This window comes from Mytilus galloprovincialis, chromosome 1 (genome assembly GCF_965363235.1).
Source record: "Mytilus galloprovincialis chromosome 1, xbMytGall1.hap1.1, whole genome shotgun sequence".
Lineage (NCBI taxonomy): Eukaryota > Metazoa > Mollusca > Bivalvia > Mytilida > Mytilidae > Mytilus > Mytilus galloprovincialis.
Genome location: NC_134838.1, coordinates 73,200,519 through 73,222,700, shown reverse-complemented (window position 1 = coordinate 73,222,700; position 22,182 = coordinate 73,200,519). Strand labels below are relative to the sequence as shown.

The following is a 22,182-nucleotide window of genomic DNA, read 5'->3' as shown; positions in this document are numbered from 1 at the left end:
CTTAAAAAATAGCCTTTCCGCTGCTTATAGCACGATACAATTTAATAGACTGGTCGTTTTGGAGTCAGCATAATGTGACCGTGTAGGATGACTAATTTCCCTGCGTAATGCTACCTTGTAAATAATCACGTTAAGAACATGGCTCGATCGTCTGTGTAGTAAAAAGCAAGCTTCATATACATATCACAACCATGCTCTCTTCTTGATATGCATGATATTTGCAACTGGACAGACATTAAACAATACACTATCAGCATCACCATTTTTAATAGGAAGGAATTATTTATTACATATTCAACGAGTTTTTCGTTTGATATATATGTGACAGGCAACACTGTTTCCGTCTTAGTAATCAGGACCCAAAAACTGACCATCACAGAACACACATTCTTAAATATATATAGATAAACACATAAAAAAATCGTTTAGTATTGAGTGTCACAGCGACACTGAACTACAATGCTGATAAGCGATACGCCGTAAGGTCTATGTTTTGGTTGCGATGAAGATCAGACCACAAAGTCAGAAGTGACACGCAATGTCTTTTTTAGTCTTTTTTAACCTCTTCTTTTCGGCGAAGGTATTCAATAATTTTACAGTATATCATGTTGTCTTTATGAAACCAAACTGAACTTTCTGATTGATAAATAAGAGACCGTATAGCTTATGAACTTAACTCTACCTCATTTTCATGCTCTTATGATCGAGATTTGAAAACAAACTTTGATTAATTGATGGCTGTTTATCACCTAGTGTCAAAGACCAAAGACAACATCCATATTCTAGACGAGAACATCAATGCTTGCATGGACGAGAAAATATCATTAATGTATAACTTTGTACCAGACATCAATGAATCTAAAAGAGTCCCATTTATGCTAACTCCCTGTCAGTCACTTGCAAGTGTTGAGGGAACAAAAGATGTTTAATTTACTACATATATTCCCAAATAACTTCATAAGCTCATAACTGGCAAAACTACTAATTCTGTTGGTAATAGTTACAGTGCATTATGATTATCAGTCTGGGAACAGTCGTTTCATATAAAGGTCTTCATCTCTTAACCAATGTGATCATCCTGGAAATATTAATGATTGAAGTCCCTATCCGACTTCAATATAGATTGATTGATTGACTGCTTTTGACTGCCTATCGCCCAGTGGCAAGTATTTCATGCATATTCAAGATGAGAGGAAATTAACAATAACCGGGATGAAGGATCGATGTCCAACTTTTTCATGAGGGAATGGAACAGATATTTTGGCGTGAACCATGCTACCAAAGGACTCATTAAAGGAGTTGTAGCAAGATGTCTTTTAGAAGGATATGTTGTTTTTCCTACACAAGGCATTGGACTATCCCCTTATCAAACCCTTTGAGTCTACTAGAATTTACTAGATTTTTTACCCAAAAATTCCCAAAAATGTATTTGTTATCAGGTAAAGGAACACTACCTACCAGACTACGGTTAAATGATGCATGCATTTGTGACCCTGATAAATGACTGACGTCAGAACCTACTGGTCAGCTACTAAAATCAAGGTCGTCATCATTACAAAAACAAGTATAGAAAAAAGATATTCTTTTAAAGTACTTTTAAGGACGATTTACTTCTATAAACTAAGACTTAAAGAGTTGTGTTGATAACTTCAGTCAGTTTAATTCAAAATTATAGAATATATATTGATCTAACTGTAAACAGTTTAAATAACTATATACGCAGGAAATATTGTTAGCAAAAACATGCAATTTATACCAAAAGGTCCTTTCTTGATGTTCTGCATCCCGATTTTAATGGTGTTAGTTGTTGATGACGATGACGCATACAGAAATTACACATCTAACGGCAAAATAAAGATGACCAAGTTCCAAGTTGAAGCAGATTACAGCCGGCTTCAAATTATATTATCTGTTACAAAATAGTTTCGACGGTGTTATTTACAAGTTCATTCATATTAGAATCCCACTCTTTTCATGCTTTCCGATAGGATAGGCGAAAGATACCAAAGGGACATTCAAACTCATGATATGATGAAAATAAACTGACAACACCATGGCTATTCAGAAAAAGACCAACAGACAAACAACAGTGCACAAAACAAAACATATAAAACTAAAGACTGATTTACACGAACCCAACCAGAAACTGGGGGGTTATCTCAGGTGATCCGAAAGAGTAAGCAGACAATGCTCCACATGTGACACCGGTCGTGTTGATCATTTTAGTACAGTAATAAGTCTAATTCCGCAGGTCACATTGGGGAAAGGGGGTGGGATTGTCACTGAATTACGACAATTGGAACGTATCCATGAAGATTCCAAATGGTCAACCAACTCGTGATGGTGTCAGTTAAATTTGCCAAGAGATGACTATCACTTTGATATGGTTCATTAAACCACCGACACGTATATGTAAAGTATATAACAGGGTCGTCTAGAAAAACTAACAATCACTTTATTATTGATCACTTGATGTGTGGATCTTTTCAATCTACATGTATGACTAGAATTTATGATAATGATAACTTGATTATTCACAAAAATAAGAAGATGTGGTATAATTGCCAACGAGATAACTCTTCACCAGAGACCAAATGACACACAAGCTAACAACTGTAGGTCACCAAACGACCTTTAACACTAAGCAAAACCTATTCCACATAGTTTGCTATAGTAGGCCCCGAAAAGACAAATGTAAAACAATTTTTCGTAAAATCATTATAACATTTGAGCAGGAAATTAAACATAGATATTTCTCTTTCGCGTAGGACAAATTCGCACAAACGTATACATCGCACCGTCCAGACCTAATGTTGCATTCCCTTTTATTCAAGGAAGTTTTATATCAGCAGTATAATTTAAATGCATGTAATATATAATCGAAGACAAGTTAAATTTTCTGTTGATTTTCTCTCTGTATATTCTCATTTTGTTAAAAGCGGCGTTGATTTGCATGCACGAGCCAGTATCATGAGGGTGTTCATATACCATTCATCCAATCCATATTACAGTCACGTCTCAGTCCTTACAGCTGAAAGGACGTGCTGGATCAGCTTCTGATTATCCGTTGGCTGCAACATGTTACGCTGCTCAGATGGTTCAACAACAAACTAGTTTCATGAGGCTCCCTGACAATAGACCTGCGTCAGCGACACCCTGAAACCCATTGTGGATGGGCGAGTGTCATGTTCTCAGTGCCAAAACGTTCGAGGGCTATGTGTATCGTAGTTTTAGTGCAATTTGCAGTCATCTACTACATAGTCAATGATTCATCTATATCAACAACACATCCCCGTGGTTAGCGGGCTGCTCAGCTGATCAACCTGGCACAGAAAGCAGCCGTTGTGGAGTCCATATGGAAAAGAAACATCAAAATAGTAAAAAACCAAACCAAAATAACTCACATAAACCAAGATGGCCGCCTACCAAAATGGTGCCTTCCGAAATGGCGCCTTCCAACTGTTCCTGACCAACTGCACAAAATATTTAATGCTCAACAATCGCCTCCGGGCACGAGCGAGTGCTGTATAGCCAGTCAAGGTCGTTAAACACCATCATAATCATCATTAGGGTGTGGCTTGAGGGGTGTGGATGTGCCAGTGGTTGACAGAAAAGAAAATAATGGGCAACAGAAATGAAATAGAGAAACCTAGGCAAAACAAAAATAAAGAATAGGGAATAATGGGGTGTTAAAATATAAAGAATATATACAAAAATTAAAGAATTGTGTTGAAGTATAATACTGATTACAGAAAAGAACAAAATCCAGTATACAGCAAGTTAACAAGTACTTACAGAAAAGCTATTATTGTTGAAGATAAAGAACACTGTGCGGAAAATAAGGAATACAAAAATGAATTACCCCATTACATACACTCTTTTATTGCTTCGTCAGTTTTATCTTGATAAGTTTTTAAGTACATTTGTCGTATTCAGTGGTCGCATTTCTTAAAAGTGTTTTACGTTTTGACAAAATATATATATTTTGAAGTTGCGTTTTTTCAAAATAATTTTCTTTACACTAGGGTGCATGTGGGGAGCTGCACTTAGTTTTACCTCTTAAAGTATAGATATATCTGCGCTAGTAGACGGAGTACACTCTTGTTCGACATTACTATTAGGCTCAGTTGATGGATCAGTGGATCGAGCATAGGTTGATGCTGTGGTAATTTAAGCAGGAAAATCATGTTATGCTGTTGCAAGTGAAAGGTTAATGCCTTTCCAATGAATACATAAAAGTAACCTCAAATAAGTAAAAGGAAAATTCTCAAAAATAAAGTCTGGTCACTATAAATTAAGACATGTTTTGCATATCTGCGTTAGTGCCTCTATCGCACGAAAGTCTTCATTTGACAATACGGTACGATAACAGACTTCTCCATTACCAATTCCAAGTTGGATCCATCAGGAATTCCAACATTCCGTATAAAGTAGTCTCTCTTTGGTCAGCATCAGTTTTAGATCGTCTGCTTAACAGGTGAATAGCATTAATATCTATAAAAGGCTTCAGAAAATCGAACAATTACTATATTGATAGTACGTTGTCATGGTTATGCTTCATCAGTCTTGCAATTATCATATCCAATGTTTTGGAATGAAATTTTCATGAATTATAGAGTCACATGACATCGTTATTCTTGGGATGCAAAATGGTTGACGCAGGAAGCTTTAGGGTGTTACAAAGTACTGACTACTTGTGGTCTTTATCGTAAATACAAAATTAACAAGAGTATTCTGAAATTCTTGAGGATATTGGAATCTTGTGCTGTTGATCGATCCAAGAACATACTGCGATCAATAATTAATCCGTTTATAAGAATAAACAAGTGAACAACACGTGAAGATATCAACAGATCGTCAACTGTTTTGACCATCGGAATAATTGTAGAATGAGGTTCCAAGTATATATTTGTTTAATCGTGTGATGGATTTTTTCTTTGCTATATAAATACAAAGTGAAATCTGTCTTTTATTATTTGTGTATTCTTCAAAACAGGTTCCGGTGCATCCGAACGGTTCGTGAATCTGTCAACAAGCAACTCCTTGAACAAAATGCCGTTACATGTGCTACATGGCATTTTATTCTGACTATTTTAAAGGAGATGGAGATATACTTGAAGAAATGGAATTTAAATATTTATTAATGAGAAATGGGAAAGAAAATTCAATGCATCGGCCGCTATGTCATGGACGGGAAAACACTTGGGAAAGGCACTTTTGGCAAGGTGGAACTAGCCACACATGGCGTGACAGGTTGTAAGGTGAGGGGTGCCGAATATTTAAACATACCGCGCTTGTAACTTTTTTCTATGCAAGTGAACAGGAAACGGAAAAGGTATTCGTAGGGTATCTTAAAGATATTTTTAACAGATTTATTTATCACTGTTCGAGGTATTTTTGAATTCCAGTAATTAGAGAAATGTCTTTGATATTAACTATATTTTGGGCACTTAAAGCTGACAGTACCATTTGAAAGTAAAAAGTTCCACACAAATTTTATCTTTAGAAAAATTTGGTCTTCTGTTTTCATCTTTCACAAGAGTTGTCTCCCATTTTGAGTTATCTCCCATATTGATTGTACTTCTACACTGTTTGTATGTAAGTCAGTGGTTTTTTTTTTTAAGAAAATGTTACAAGATAAAAAAGCAAACTTTAAATAGTCATCAGTTTTATTTGTATTTCACATCTTAAGAATTTTAGGAACTTCTTGGTTATTACAACATGTAACTTCAGCAATGTTTTTGAAATTATTTTTGGATGGAAAATTAATGTGGTAATAAAATGTCTAAAATGGACATACCTTTATAGCAGTACTGTACTACCAAAGTGTATAAACCTGAAAAATATTAAAGGAATAATGATTTATGAAATGATGCCCTCTATGCAACCTGCAAATTAAGTACCATCTTTACTGTTTTTCTATTCATTTTAGCCTTTTAATGGATAGGCGAATAAAATGTCTTTAGTTCATGCTACATGTATCCTATGATTGGCCTTAATTTGAACCAAATATATATTATTATCTTAGGCAAAAATTCTTTTAATAAATGTGCTGTTTCAGTGCTTGAAGTAAGCAGGCATTTTTTTGTCAGACATAGTTAAACTTCTTTATATCCTACAGTGTCCCAATGGAGAAATACAAATGGTTTAAACTTTGGACAAACATTGGTTTTCTGTGCATTGAAATTTTTAAAAGAATAACTGAACAAATTGTGACATTTGTACTAGTCATAATTGGACTTGTAATATAAAATAAGTAGTGTTATCATTGCCAGGAACATTCAAAATGTGGCAGGGTACATGTAACTTAAACATATTTTGGGACAATTTTCTAGTTATTTTCTAGTGAAGCAAACCTTCTGACCCTTCCAGGCCAACATTAAAAATATCTTTGTTTCCCCTCTCCCGACTGAGGTTGTTAGGGTATGGGTAGGTAGGTAGGCAAATTATTTTATTTTATTCCTTGATATGGTTTTCTATATTGAATTTGTACACAATTCAACAGGTAAGGCTCAAGTCAAGAAAAGTGGGGTATTCCCTGTATTCTAATTCAGTGTACACCACAGTTTTCTGGTGTTAAAAAAAACAACATACAGGGACCTTCTTTTTTTTCCTATTCATTTAATTTAATGAAATCTACAAAAGCGCACATTCTACTTGTGATACTAATGCCTATTGATAGCAAGTGTTTTTTTAGTTAAAAAATCAAGCTTATTTCAAAGTCTAATTTGATGCATAACTCACAACAAAACAATTCCTTTGTTCACCAATTCATACCTTGATCATCAATTATGAGATGACAAAAAGATACATGTATGTTAATCACTTGGGAATTAAAATTCAATGAATAAAAATTTTCAATAGAAGTGAACATAATTCAGTTATGTTCAGTTACACCTGGATCATGCAGCTTGGTCAATTGATTCCCAAACAAAGATTTGTATGTTTTTTCGAGTTCTAGAAGAAACAAGGCTTCCCTTTATATTCATGTTTTGTATTTCCTAAAATACTTTTAATAAGTATTTACGAATTCTACTGATGCAGGTATTACGTTAAAACGTGTCCTTCTGTAATTTTCATGCCATAAATTGAAAAAGGAAATCCCATTTAAACTGTTTTTTTTTTACACCAGAAAACAGGGACGTTCCCTGAAAGCAGGGAATACATGTATCCCACATTTCCTGACTTGTGCCCAACCTGTTCAAAGACAAAGTAGATAGATTTTAAAGCACAAGTCAGACCATTTTTACTCAAAGTCTTTAAGATTTTATCCTTTAAACAGGAACAGAGGTTAGACACAAAGCAAATCAAGATGTACTCAGCGGATTGAAAGATGCTTCATTTTTTTTATTTTCAAAAAAAGATCACCCTTGAAAACCAAACAAATTGTGTGGGAAAGCATTTTGTTTGTTTTCCTTGATTCTGAATCATGTAGACGCTTCAATGCAAAAATACCTTGATTTAAAACGCTCGTTGACTACAGCATCGGAAAGGTACCCCCAAAACCCAACGATCGTTGACTTCATTATCGGAAAGATATCACCAATAACCAACATAGCAAAAAACAACATAGTGGACAAGAATGGCCAATAAAATTTTTCGGGTAGCGTTGATTTTACCGGGTCGGTCGTGTGAGGGGAAACAAACAATATTTTATTTTTGGCCCCAGAGCCCTCAGTGTTTTGTTGGTTTTTGTTATTTAATCTTTTATTTTTCTGTGTAATAATGTCATTTGCTTGTCTTTGTTCTTCATTTGACAATTCCTATAGTGTGTTCTGTTTTTTTTTCGACTATTTTTCTATTGATACTTTGGTATCTTCTCACCTCATTTTATTTTCTGGTGGTAAAGGTTTATAATAAACCTGACAAAGTAAATTTATGAAGGAATCGGCATTTCTGCATAATTGAAATTATATATCCATTGGCTTCATGTACATTTGTAATAGGTTTGCAGATGTTTTGAAAAAATTGTTTGTTTTGGCCAGAGATTTTCAGTTGCAGTCCTATAAAACACAAAAGTCCTGCTTTCTATTTAAAAATTGTAAAAATAACAATGTATGGGCACATTCAAACAGTAAAATTGGGTCATATATTTAGCTGATCTGTAAAAAATAACATCTCCATGCCTTATATATCATGTACTGTAGTATGACGCTAGATTAAAACTGACGTGGAAAGGTAACACCTGTCATTTTTATGAAGCCCAGGTGGTCGTGTGGTCTAGCGGGACGGCTACAGTGCAGGCGATTTGGTGTCACGATATCTCGGTAGCATGGGTTCGAATCCTGGCGAGGGAAGAACAAAAAATTTGGAAAAGCAAAGTTACAGATCTAACATTGTTGGGTTGATGTTTAGACAAGTTGTATATATATACATAACGTACACAGCCATGTATCACCATCACTGCTGGTGATCCGATGGATAAATCTGTTGTAGAATTGTCACTGGCTCAGACGTACTTATATACATGTATATATAGTTTAATAGTTCAACATATTTATGATTTAGACAGCTAGTTGATAAAAGTCTGATAATATACAACTACCATAGTCTAAAACATTGACTATTAGTTTAGATATATATTTCAAGTCTGCAGTATACAGTTGACACAGTTGGGCATTGTACTGTGTCCACACTTTGTAATAGAGAATCTCTGACTGCTTTTATATCTTCTATTTTAGAGAACTGTAGGCATTCTCTCTAGAAACAATATTTTTCATTGTATCTTATCAACTTCAATTTAATTTATTATCCCCATTAATTAGAAGACAATTTACTCAAAACATCAATTTAGTATTGAACAAATAAAACACATTGCATCCCATTGATTTGCTGCAAGTGTTTGAACCAGACTATTTCTAATTCATTTATTAACTCAGATGAATGACAACACATTTAATTAGAAATCAGAAGTAATCAATAAAAACACAAAGTGAAGCTATAATTTAAACTATTTAACAGTGGAATAAAAATAATTGTGACCTTGACCTTGAGTAAATCATTTAAAAACATACGAAGTTTAAATTTTATTTCAAATTAGTTGTATGCTGTAAGTTGAATTTGTTGAAATATATTAAAGAAAAGATGACAGTGGAAAATTTAATTTTAATTTTCCTTTAGCTATTGGTTAGAAACATTTGTGAGAAGGGTGGCTTCCCCCCCCCCCCCTGTGTCCTATCAATTTTTTGTGCACAAAATCATGAATAAATATTATCTTTTTATGATACTTATAAGTCCTACAAACATATATGTTTTGTTCTTATAAAAAGTAATAATGTGATTAATCTAAAAATCAACACTTAAATATGAAAATGATTTTAAAAGAATCAAGAAGATTGATTTTGTGATAGAGTAAAGGAATTGTCTATGAAAACTATCACACCTAATTTTTTATTTGTTTTATAATGATAATTGAACAATAATGTGGATTTAATATATAGGCTAGATTGTCTGTCTTTGAAAGGCAAAAACTAAGCCTTTGATTCCCATGTGTAGCATACCCTATAGATTTATAGTGTACGTAATTAGCCTGTCCCATTTCATACATAATTCAGGAACCCTGAGGAAAGAAAAAATCATAGTCGTATAAATAAAATATATAATATATAAATGGTCAACACATAAACATGATAATTTAATCCATTACTATGGAAATTCTGAATAAGGTGGGAGAATCCACCCTAGGGGGGTTCTGAAGTAAAGGGATTATTGTAAATTACTAAGTCGTGACTTAGTTGTCAGATAAACTTCTATGTTAGAGCTTGTGCTGATGCAAAAAGAATCAGATTTGATATGTATACACTCTACAAAGAAATGTAGCTTGCTGTGTGGTGTGAGCCAATTCAAGGCTCAGTGTTGAAGACTGTACTTTGACCTATAAAGGTTTACTTTTATAAATTGTGACTTGGATGGAGAGTTGTCTCATTGGCACTCATACCACATCTTCTTATATATTTCTACTGATTCAACTCTTTTCTATTCTTATATTGTGGAAAAATTGCTCATGTATTATTCTATTTTTTTTTTGATAATTCACTTTTAAATGATTGATAAACTAATGTTTGATCAAATTCTTTATGTAGAATTGAGTTTTCCATATAATATACACCAGCTCTAAGAAAGATAATAAAATTTATGTTGACCCTGAGATATCAGAAAATAATGGTCTCAACGGATAGATACCAGAATCAATTACAACTCTCAGAGAGAACAATATATTGATGGGTGGCTCATTTTGGACTACAGAAAAGAGATTTTTCTGACATTAAAGATGACAACCTTGATGTATACTTTCCGGCATTGTGGTTGACTTTGCTCGCTGTGGCGAACGCATGTTGCGTAAAATACTGAAAGGAAAAGGAATTAAAGTACAAAGATTGAGGTTATAAGACATGCCATTCTTAGAATATACTTCGCTGATACCCAAGAGAGAAAAAAACAGTCGACTGCACAGATGTGTATACAACGTAACGGCACTGAACCACTTATGGCTCATAGACAATAACCATAAATTAATAAGATGGAGATTCATTATACTAATATCCATCATAGAACTCATCTGGTACACCTATATAAAAAAAGAAAATGTTGTACGATTGCCAATGAGACAACTCTCCACAAGAGTTCCCATGAAAAAGCTCATCATAATAGACCAAATGACACAGAAATTAACAAATAGGTCACTAACGGTCTTCAACAATAAGCAAATCTGATACCACATAGTCCGCTATAAAAGGCCCGGAAATGATGATGTAAATTAATTCAGACCAGAAAACTAATATATGTGTTCTGAAATCAACAACAATTGAATCTGTTGCTCTCACTGCAGTTATTTCCCTTACTTCAATGGACAGATATTATTATTATGACAGGAATCACCACCCAACACCAGTGGCATATCGTAGGGAGGGGGGAGTAGTGGTTCTTGGGTAACCGGCTGGAACCCCCTCTTTTTTTATGATCAATACATTTGAATGGGCACCTATATTTGGAGCACTCTTTTTTAAAAATCACGTGATCAGCCTTGCAACCCTTAACAAGATCATATACAAAATTTATCCTTTAACCTTTTGCACTGGCCAAACAGGGGGCATTTGTTTTAGCAGAAATCTTTTAAATGGACTAATCTTTATCTAATGACTACTGTAGTATCATCCTACCTAGCAAATACATTTATTACTCTTTTCATGTCATTCCCTGAGTAAAAGTTTAGATATAACAGCTGCCGATGTTGACTCAGATACTTGTCTAATGTTTAACATTGGATGACATCTCATGTAAAATTGATGCTTTTTTTCAACAAGATTCTCATCTATCTGAGATAATTTCCTGAATTAGGAAAATCCATTTCCAGAAATGTGTTTTTATTTGTTTATAAAGTCATGTTGGTCAGCTTCTTTTATCACATTGAAAATAGCCTCTGAGAAATAGGTCAGCTGCAACCTGTCGCAATACTGAAATAAATTGTGATGAATTAAATAATGAATAAAACAGCTAAGCAGATATGATTTGTATGGTTTGCTGTCTTTTTGAGGTATCTCCTTTAATTCAAATAGTATATATGGAACTGGTCAAAGCACCATCTTCCTGTAGTCTAGAAATTTTTGGGTTAAAACGATTCCTTGCAATGACCTGTAGGATTGAAATATTTGACCCCAGCAATGGCATGTACAGCCGGTACTAATGGTCTTTTGTTTGTCTGTGAGTTTGGTGTACACAGTGAGTCCTGATGTTCTTTACTTACTGAAATATATGCATCTAATGGTTTACCTTTACTTTAAACTCATACTAAGATTGGTGGCCTCAGTGGCTAAGTAGTTCATTTGCAGTATCACTAGCCTGTCAGCACAGTCAGTTGTCCGAAGGTCAATGTGCTTTTTTATAATATTCACTTTTGTCAATCCAAAAAACGAGGAAATACACAGGTTTATTAAACATGTCTTGAATAATTTACTTCATCATATTCTCAGAAAAAAACTTATCCTTAACCAATGGAAGAGCAATTTTCCATCATACCCCATCTTCACATTTATTTTATGAAATTTCTAAGTGTTTTAAAGGATTTTTTTATTATTTCGTATGAGATGTTTGGTTGATTTCAGTTGTTGAATTTCTATGGAAACTTGTGGTTAACTAAATCAATACAAGTAGCATTTATTAATATTACTGATAGACATTTAGTAACTCTTTGCTTTCCCCAGTGAGTTGGACTTAAAAGCCTTCGTTTTAGCGTAAAAATTACATAAATGATTTCGGTATATAAGTCTGATGTGCATAACAATAAATCTTGAACTGTGTACTCAACAATGTTTACTTTGTTTCCCACATCAATTTACAGGATAATTCTAACAAAACAATCACAGGCGTTGGTTTTGTTTACCGATAGAATTTCAATAAAAAATTTCAATTCTGTCACATGATTAGATGAAGAAATCCGTTTAGCTTACTTGGGCTTCAATTAGAATGAAATGATTCATTCACCCGAGACAACAATTAAAGTATTTACTGAATTAGTAAGTCAGGTCATTAGTTTTACTGTTTCAAATATCCTAGATTCAGTTCCAATTATTTTAGTGTTTGTCATGGATTAAGAAAAAAAAGTGTCTGTGGTTTTAAAAGAGGGACGAAAGATACCAAAGGGACAGTCAAACTCATAAATCTAAAACAAACTGACAAGGCCATGACTAAAAATGAATAAGACAAACAAACAGCACACATGACACAACATAGAAAACTAAAGAATAAACAACACGAACCTCACAATTTATTCTGCATTCAAGCCTTTTGGAAATTTACATACTATTTTTGTTGAATATTGAATTCGTAGTTCGTAACTTTACCCAAAATACATTGTAAAAAAGAGGCAAAAGAAACTAAAGGGACATTCAAGCTCATAAATCTAATAAAACTGACCATGCCGTGGCAAAAAAAATATAAAAAGACTAGATTCAATGTAATCTACTTAACCTAGTACATTTTTCAAGTATTTTAATAAATTCACAGTAGGGAGAGTCCAAGGTCTTTTAATATTGGTCCGTTTAGGCAAAGTCATAACCAACTTATTGGTGATGTGGGGCTGGTGGGTGACAGGCATGTGGATTATTTCTTGTAAACAGAATTTTAACCAGTCAGGTGAACAAGATTTCCATTGATGACACTAGGGTCATACATGACTATCAAGACCACAACAGGGAGGATAAAAAAGAGGAATCCAAACCATAAGCAATTTGAGCCACATGGCAAAGGAAATTTCTTTTTTTTATTAAGAATGGTAATTCTTTAGAAAAGCATGCATCCTGAAACGTGAGAAGTCTGTTTAAATACAACACTTATTAGTATAGGTCTATGGATAAGTTCAGCATTCAAATTTTAATTGACTTATGTTTTACATAAAATGTGTATTACTGACTATTCTTTTTCAGAGAATCAATTTCAAATTTTACTTCTTTTTCAGGTGGCTATCAAAATAATAGATACAAGGAAAATCAAAGAGGAATATGTACAGCAAAATCTACATCGGGAAGCTAGAATACTGGGGCAGCTTCGCCACCCAAATATAATAAGGTTATATGAAACTCTAAAGGTTAGTGTTCAATTCTGTGTTACTCGTTAAATAAGGTCTATATTGCTCTCAGATCTGACAGCCTTTTTGGAGTACTTGCACACCAACTGCCTGAAATACCTTCAAATGTCTTAAGAAATCTCAAACTATCCTGAAAAAATGGGATTCATCAATGGTCACATTACATCAATTTTGAGAAAAATTATATATATCAAAACATGATATTGATTTGTAAACTGTACCTTCGTAATTTATATCCACCATTGTTGTTCTAAGTATACTAATAGTTCAATAATGGAAAATAAAACATATTTTTATGATATCAGCCCTTCAAATCTTAATAAATGTCGTAATCTTTAGGGAGAATATTTCGTCCTTGAGGACTTCTGATTCTGGTAATGCATTTTACACTAGTAGAAAGTTTAGCATGTCTGGATTGAGAATACATTTGAGAAGTTGTCAACACTGTTATGTCCAAGGGGAAAGGTATGTGTGTGACTAGTCACAAGTAGATTGTCTTAAATTCCATTATGCTGTCGGTGATGACCAATGTTTTATCACTTCTTTTGTTTCCTGCCAAGACAGATTACAGTCTGATAGAATCCGGGGAAGAATTAGTGCTCGCAGACATTTTATGGAAAATGAAAGTAACCTAAATACTGGCTTGGAAACCCAGTAAAATAAAAAATGGATTAGAAAAGTAATTGATAATTGATTCCCAGGTATCATTTGTAAATGGCCACCAGACATTTCCAATATTTTTCTTCTTCTGGAAAGCAATTTTATAGTTGCTTTTGATTTCCCTCACACATTAAACAGACTGTTATTGGCTTAAAATTGAAAATATTGAAAGTCCTTGATTTTGCATAAACTGTTTACAGTATAACAAATCAATTAAATGTTGAGATCAGCATATTTCATACAATTTGTTATATAACAATAATTTTCTTTATGTGATCAGCATATTGCATGCAATTTGTTATATAACACTATTTCTCATTGCATGGTAACTGTTTGTCATAAAATCTGCACATTTGATATAATGGTTCATCATCAGTTAGATTTTAAATCTGAAAGTTTCAAATTTAGAATGTTATGAAATTGACTTTTTTGCATAATATTTTTGGGTTATAAAATCAATTTTTCCTAAAAAGTTACAATTGTTTCTTACATTTTTAATTTTTGAAGTACCATAGAATTATTTTGCACTATATCTACACAGTACTGCTATTGAAGGCTTCCTTCCTCTTTACTTGTTCAGAGTCATTAATAGATGCAATATTATTGTTTTAGACTGTCAACTTCCTTATTGGTGACAAAAGGACTTCAATACTGTTTTATTATTTCTTGATCAAATTGTGAAATTTGTATCAGTTCTCAGACTCAATAATTGGGAATGTCACATATGAAGTAAGCAAAACTTCAAACGTTAAAATGAAATGGGCTTTAAAGTATTTGAATAATCAAATGATTGTGACCATTGTATTTGATGGGAGACAGTCACTATCTTATGTTCGTAATTATATAAAAATCAAGTACCACTTCACTTCAGAATCATGCAAAACGTGATTTTTGAGAGGAGAGCATACATATTTTTATTTTGACATTTTGTTCATAACATTAAGTTATGTTAAAAATGACCCATAAATTCTATAATTATATATTGTCATAGTTATGAAAATTCTGAAAAGGGGGAATAACTCCATAATCCACAGTATGCACATTCCATTAAAAAAAATATCAAGTCAAAATTTAAATTATTTTCATGACCAACCAGTTAAGGAGAAGACTACTTAAGTTCTAATGACATAGAACTCTGGAAAAGGTCTAGTTGAACCTACATTATGTACAGGGATTTATATAGTTAGACTATACAAATCCTTGTCCTTGATATGTAAAATAAACACAAAAATCAATTGATATTTTAGAAAGCAAAAATTCTTCTTCATCAGTACAACGACTAAAAAATTTTATTCATCTTTTGTGACCCTTATATATAGAATAATAACTTGTTTAAAATTATGAGATTGGGAACTCAGTTAATTATTGATTAGTTCTATAATTTCTCAAATTACCTGAAATGTTTTTTTTTTACTTTAAGTTTGCTACATAAATATTTAAAGCATTTGTAATTACAACCATATTATATAGTATTGAACTGTTTGCTTTGAGTTGTATTTTAAATGGATTTGCTCCAATTTTACACATATGGTTCTATGCCATGATAATATATAAGTTAGTATACATTTGTTGATATGCCTGAGGAGAATGTGGTATTGATTACAACTGCTTATGGGACATATAGAAACCAGAAAACTTCTAGTTAACCTTTAGTCTTTGGATAGGATTATAAGAACATAAGTTCTTTACATAACTTCTTGCGTAATCAACTATAAATCCTTATATTATTTTATTATTATTGTTTCTAAACAAAATAAGATTATGAAATATTTGTTCAAGCAAGAAGGAACTTTATGGCTATGTTTACAAACATAGAAACAAGTAGTCCAAGTAGGTTATGTAGCAATCATTATGTTATTTCTAATAGTAAAGTTCAAACTGATCTTATCAGCTATGAAACCATGTACTGAAAATTTGGCTATTGTTTTGGTTTAAAATTATAAAATTGAGAATGGAAATGGGAAACATTTATCAGGTGTTATGGGATACTTGTATAGTCATTATTATCAATTATAATCAAGATCATGTACTCTGAATTCATTATTATTAGTAGGATACCAATTTTTCGTTGATTTCGTGGGTACTGGAGAACAACAAAATTTAATATTCAACAAATATAAAATTTCTATAGCCTTAATTGTATGCAGACTTGGTAGAATCACGAACATTGGTACCCATGAAAATAAATGATTCCACAGTAATAAGATATAGGGGTATAGTACAACCTGATGAACTCCTGAACAAACATTGAAGAGAGCACCTAATGGTGAAAATACCAACAATCCTAAAAAAAATCTGATATTCTGACCATATTTTTGAATTTTTGTTGAGCCTGTGAATTTTTTTTACAACATGTTTTTGTCCCTTAGTAGTCACTGAAAATAATGTATCAATGTAAAATGAAAATCACATTGAAATTTTAGTGCAAATATTGAAGCAATGCAAATGAAAATCACATTGCAATATCATTTGCAGACCATTATTCCAAACGTCTTTGATAGATGATAACTTCCCAGTGGTTATATGATAAGACCTTGGTGTCTGTTTATAGACTGAACAACTGATTGCCTTTATCTCTACAGAGCTACCTGTTTTTAAAAGGAAAAAAATAAGAATTGACGTCATGTATTGTTGGAAGGATATTGATGTTACTGACGGTTAATACTACTAGAGACAAAATATCTATCACTTGGCATGCTTCGTTTGATTTTAACATATTATTCCTAATAGATCAGGATTCAAACTTATTCATCCTTGAGATTTTAAACAAGCTGACAGGAATTGTAAGAAATGAAATAGAATCTGTATTATTGTTCATGTTGAAAAAGAAAGATTTTCTGTGTCATAGGTTTTGATTATAAAGATGTCAATTATGCTTGCAATACAGAGAAACAATGCAATCCTATTTTGATATAGAGTTAATACTGTTAGGGTGAATCTATAAACCAGAACTGAAATTGTGTCTTCAGAGAAAGTAAAACAAATGTAAATAATCATCTGTCCTTGTAATATTATTAAAAGCAATCTTGAACTTGCTCCTTAATACTGGAATCTTGAACTTCATACATCCAAACTCTTTGATTGGATCAAGTACATGTATCATATATTTTAGTCAATTCAAATGGGTATTACTTTTTTGAAGGCATTTTTATGGTTAGTCTTTCAAGCGACCTTCATAAAACTTTGTGCTTTTGCATGGCCATGGGAATTCTTGAAACCTTGTTTTATAAAATTCCAAGGTGAAGTGTCAAAGATCTGATTATGATATATGAGGAAATGGCAAAATATCCAGTAATCATCAACTTCATCAAATATTGAGCTATTGAGAGAGAGCGTAAATCCAATTGAATTTCAAGGTAAAGAGGTCCTTGCAGGCAAAATAAATTTCCTGTCTTGTTTCCAATATATATACCGTAAACAATTTCTGATACTTGGCCATAGGGTGAGCTAAAACCCTGTTTAATTATAAGGTTATAGGTCAATTGTCAAGGTCAGCTAATATCATAACAGGATAACAAGGAAAAAAGATGTGGTAATTGAAAAGAAATGATAAGTTATAGATCCACTTGAGACGAGCATCTTCTGAAACACTGGAGGTGGGGCTGTTATGCATAAAAAACCATTCCGAAGGTACATGTAGTAGAATTTCCTGAACAGTTCGCCTGCTAGACTCCAAATTTCTGAAGACTTTGTATATTTCACAAATATCCTTATTATCTAGCTTTGTAGACATAAAAAAACCAGTCCCATTTAATATTTGTGAATAATTCAAGAGTCCCTGGGAAGTTTGCCAAAAAACAATGATAGAGAGTGAAAAAGAGATCATCATTTGTGAACATACACTGACAGTGGTAAAATATCAATGAATTCATTTGATCAAAGAAGGTGTTACATGAAACATACACTAACCCATCAAAATCCAGGATATTTTATATGGTATAATTATAAATAATGACCAATATATCCAAAGTAATGTTAGATTTATTAAATCTGTGTTGTGATGGTCCTTCTTTTGATGTAATTGAGCTTTTTAACAAAACTGAAAAATCAAATTGGTAACTGTAATACATTTATGTGTGCACAAACTGTTCTAGTTTCAGGTCACTTAGAGTTGCATTAAAGTCCCTAAATATAAATTAATAAAGATAGAAAGACTTGAGATGCATTGATACTTCAATATATGAAACAACAGCTACTTTTATACATACATTTGTACTAATAGCTCTTGTTTCTGGGTAAAAGGACTGTTTCTAACATTTAAAATTGTCTAATGGATCAATATAAACACTCTTAGTTCTATGTAGCTGTTGGCATGCACCAAAAAATATCTTGAATCAAATTAACCCTTGGCAATTGTTGATTTTCTTTAGTAGGGTTAAATGTGGAAAATCAATGTCTTAATTGTAGTCTTGTTTTCCAACCAGTCATATAAACACCATGTATTGAATTAAGATAGATTTTTATGTATTTCCCACTAATTATACATCCTTGTTGTAACTATTGTATCCTAATGTATTCCCAGGATTGGAAATGGAAAAATTTGGTGGAATATGGTGGTACAACATTGATAATGGACATTTTGGCCCATATTATGTCACAATTGGAAGTGTAATTGATATTTTCAGCTACAATTATATTGAATTTATATAAGTGAAGAATCAAGGCTGTTTTTATAATTGAATTAATTTAGTCAATATTTTCTCCTATGTAAGACTTTGATTAAGTTCCCAGATAAAGGAGTCCACTTTATTCTGTTTATTTTTATTTTTCTATATGTTTAAAGTCAGAGTTGAGTTTGTTTGCGGAAAAGCTGCTCATAGTTTGAATTTATTTTATTAAAAGAAATCTCAAAAGCATTATATTATATATATATATATAAGTGGATGAGACTTAATTTTGCTGCCTTTATTTTTAAAGCAATAATTCAGAATATTTATAACATGTATTTAAACATGAAAACAACGAATAGTGTGGTATAAAACAAACTAATTAGACAATAACCCAACAACACAAACAAACTGCAACCAGAAAAATAATCACAAAAAAAATATTTCATAAATGAAAATAGATAACAGTTTATAGAGACTACACAGTAATGTTTTTCAAATGATGGTGTGAGTTTTTTTCTCTGTCTAACCATTTTTCAATGATGGTACATGTATTATGGTATTTTCTGTCTAAACATTTTTCAATGACGGTATTATGGTATTTTCTATCTAAACATTTTCCAATGACGGTATTATGGTATTTTCCAATGACAGTATTATGGTATTTCCAATGACGGTATTATGGTATTTTCTGTCTAAACATTTTTCAATGATGGTATTATGGTATTTTCCAATGATGGTATTATGGTATTTTCCAATGATGGTATTATGGTATTTTCTGCCTAAACATTTTCCAATGATGGTTTTATGGTATTTTCTGTCTAAATATTTTTTAATGATGGTATGTGATTATTTTCAGTCTAATCATTTAGACGGGTGATATGAGAGCCAAATTTACATTTTTAATGCACCTACCTAACATACGGCTAAATTATATATCACTGGAAAGCTAAGAATGTGTACTTTCTAAATATCCTGGTCGTCAAAAGAAATTATGGTGCAATTTTTTTAAATCGGGTCAAAGGTCATGGGTGCAATTTCAATTCATGCATGGATACTTCTAGTAGAAAAATCGAGGCAAAACAAATGTAAAAACGAAACAATACTATAGGAATTTTGTATTACTGTTGGGAGAATATATTTCTATCATACTATTAATTAATTTTGGTCGATTTTAACGGTAACGTATGTTACGTAACGTATTCTCTTGGATCCGAGTCTTTGAAAATCAACCATTAAGTCATACAAAAGTATCTGTAGTCGCCCTTGCATTATTTAAATCTTATAAGACCTCCATATCAACTGATTGCACATATTTACAAACATTTGATATAAATAATTCGAAACAAAATATTTGAAGCAAGGGGAAAATATAACATATGACGTATTTTTAATTTCATAGAAAAGTCCCACGACGAATGTATGGTCTCCTGTTAGTTTGAAAGCCTGCCAACTGTGCCAAGATCAGACAATCATAGGACAGATTTTTTTTTATTAAATTAATAATGTAGTGCAAAATGTTGAGTCTGGATCATACCGCAATTTTGTTTACATCACTATATCAGATATGATAAAAGTACTAAAACTAACATTACTAAAATGAGTAAATTTAAGTGCTACTAGAATATTTATATCAACAAATAGACAATTTTGATATAAAACATCACAAGGAAAATATGATCACTCCTTTAACATCAAACTGTGATGTTTTTACTTTGGGTGGCCGCTGTGTATCTTGAGATATCTAATTAATCAAATAACACCCAACAAAGTACTTTGTACTTTAATGATGATGTTCGGCTACTTTGGCACTAATATACTTACTTTTTTTTATAACTTGTTTTACCCCTTCAAACGAAGGACAAGGTTATCCTAATATTGAACCTTTTATTTGGCTTTCTTATGTTAATATTCCGTTATCATATAATTAAATGACCGAAACGTCGGACCAATGGGACGTCGGACCATTTAGGTGTCGGAATATTGCGATATCGGAATATCATAGCTTCATTTTCACTTGTAATCTCATCATTCTTACAAGAACCACTTCCTTGGCATGGGCATATATCATTACTGCAGAGGTTTGGCTCAAAGCTGACACAATTAAGATCTACTGCAGATTGATTTTAAGATTGAGAATCGACATAAGGAATGTGTCAAAGAGACAACAACCCAATCAAAAAGCAGACAACGGCCGAAGACCACCAATGGTTCATCAATACAGCGAGAAACTCCCACACCTGGAGGCCTTCTTTAGCTGGACCCTAAACAAAAATGTATACTAGTTTGAAGTGATAATGGTCATCATCTTAAACTCCGAAATATACACAAGAAATTAAAATAAAAAATTATACAAGACTTACAAAGGCCAGAGGCTCTTGACTTTGGACCGGTGCAAAAATGAGGCGGGGTTAAACATGTTTTTTTTTTTATCACAACCCTCCCCCTATACCTATACCTTTGCGTCAAATTAAATCTTGTAGAAAGTAGGATTACATCATACCAGTAGATAAAATTCGCATCGGACCAATGTTGCCTTTTAGCCAACCAAAGTCATACAGAGAACCTTTTTTATTTCTACCCCCAAGGGTGACTGGGGAATAGAAATATGGTCACTTGGTCTTCTTCTGACCGGCAGTAAAATGCTTGCCAAAGTGGGGTGTCTGTTTGGCTGTGCGGGATGTATCAAGTTCACAGTCACGTCCGGTCACAATGGGGACGTTAATTCCGTTGCCTCGTGTAGAGAGAGTGCCACGCTTTTGGCACGTTAAGAACCCTTGCAACAACTCTTTTGAGGGGTCTGTAGGTGGCCTGTTGAAAGGCAAAATTTCTGTTCCTATCCAATATAACCTCATTTTCCAGTGGCAGTCCAAATTTCCCCGACCATTATCCCGGATGGCCTCTTTTATGACAAGACCTATCTATTGTGTTTATTGTTAACTTGTTCTCTTCCTGAACATGCATGAAATATTTGCCACTAGACGTAAATTAAGCAACCAACAATCAATCAAACAATTTATTGTTTCTGTAGTTAGGACGACGTTGTCTTGGATAAGGTTTGACCATCAGAGGAAGAAATAATACCATGTAGAACGTATGCCCCATCTTCAATTTTTCTTATATAAACCTTATATATCATGTACTGTAGTACGACCCTAGATTAAAACTGAAGAGGAAAGGTAACACACGGCCACTGAAAGCTTTATTTTTTGTGAAGCCCAGGTGGTTGTGTGGTCTAGCTGGACGGCTACAGTGCAGGCGATTAGGTGTCACAATATCTCAGTAGCATGGGTTCGAATCCCAACGAGGGAAGAAGCAAATTTACAGATCTAA

The 22,182-nt window shown here is 32.9% G+C and overlaps 1 protein-coding gene across 2 annotated transcripts in view; it reads left to right on the top strand.

Moving 5' to 3' along the window:
* Positions 1-4,615: 4,615 nt before the first annotated feature.
* Positions 4,616-22,182, top strand: part of LOC143083354 (uncharacterized) — a 117,307-nt gene continuing 99,740 nt past the window's right edge. The window contains exons 1-2 of one of the 2 annotated variants that reach the window (XM_076259617.1): positions 4,616-5,261; positions 13,454-13,582. In XM_076259617.1, coding sequence (XP_076115732.1) covers positions 5,151-5,261; positions 13,454-13,582 — 240 coding nt within the window. In that variant the 5' untranslated portion in view covers positions 4,616-5,150. The remainder of the gene's footprint in view (positions 5,262-13,453; positions 13,583-22,182) is intronic. The other variant, XM_076259609.1, reaches the window with a different exon arrangement.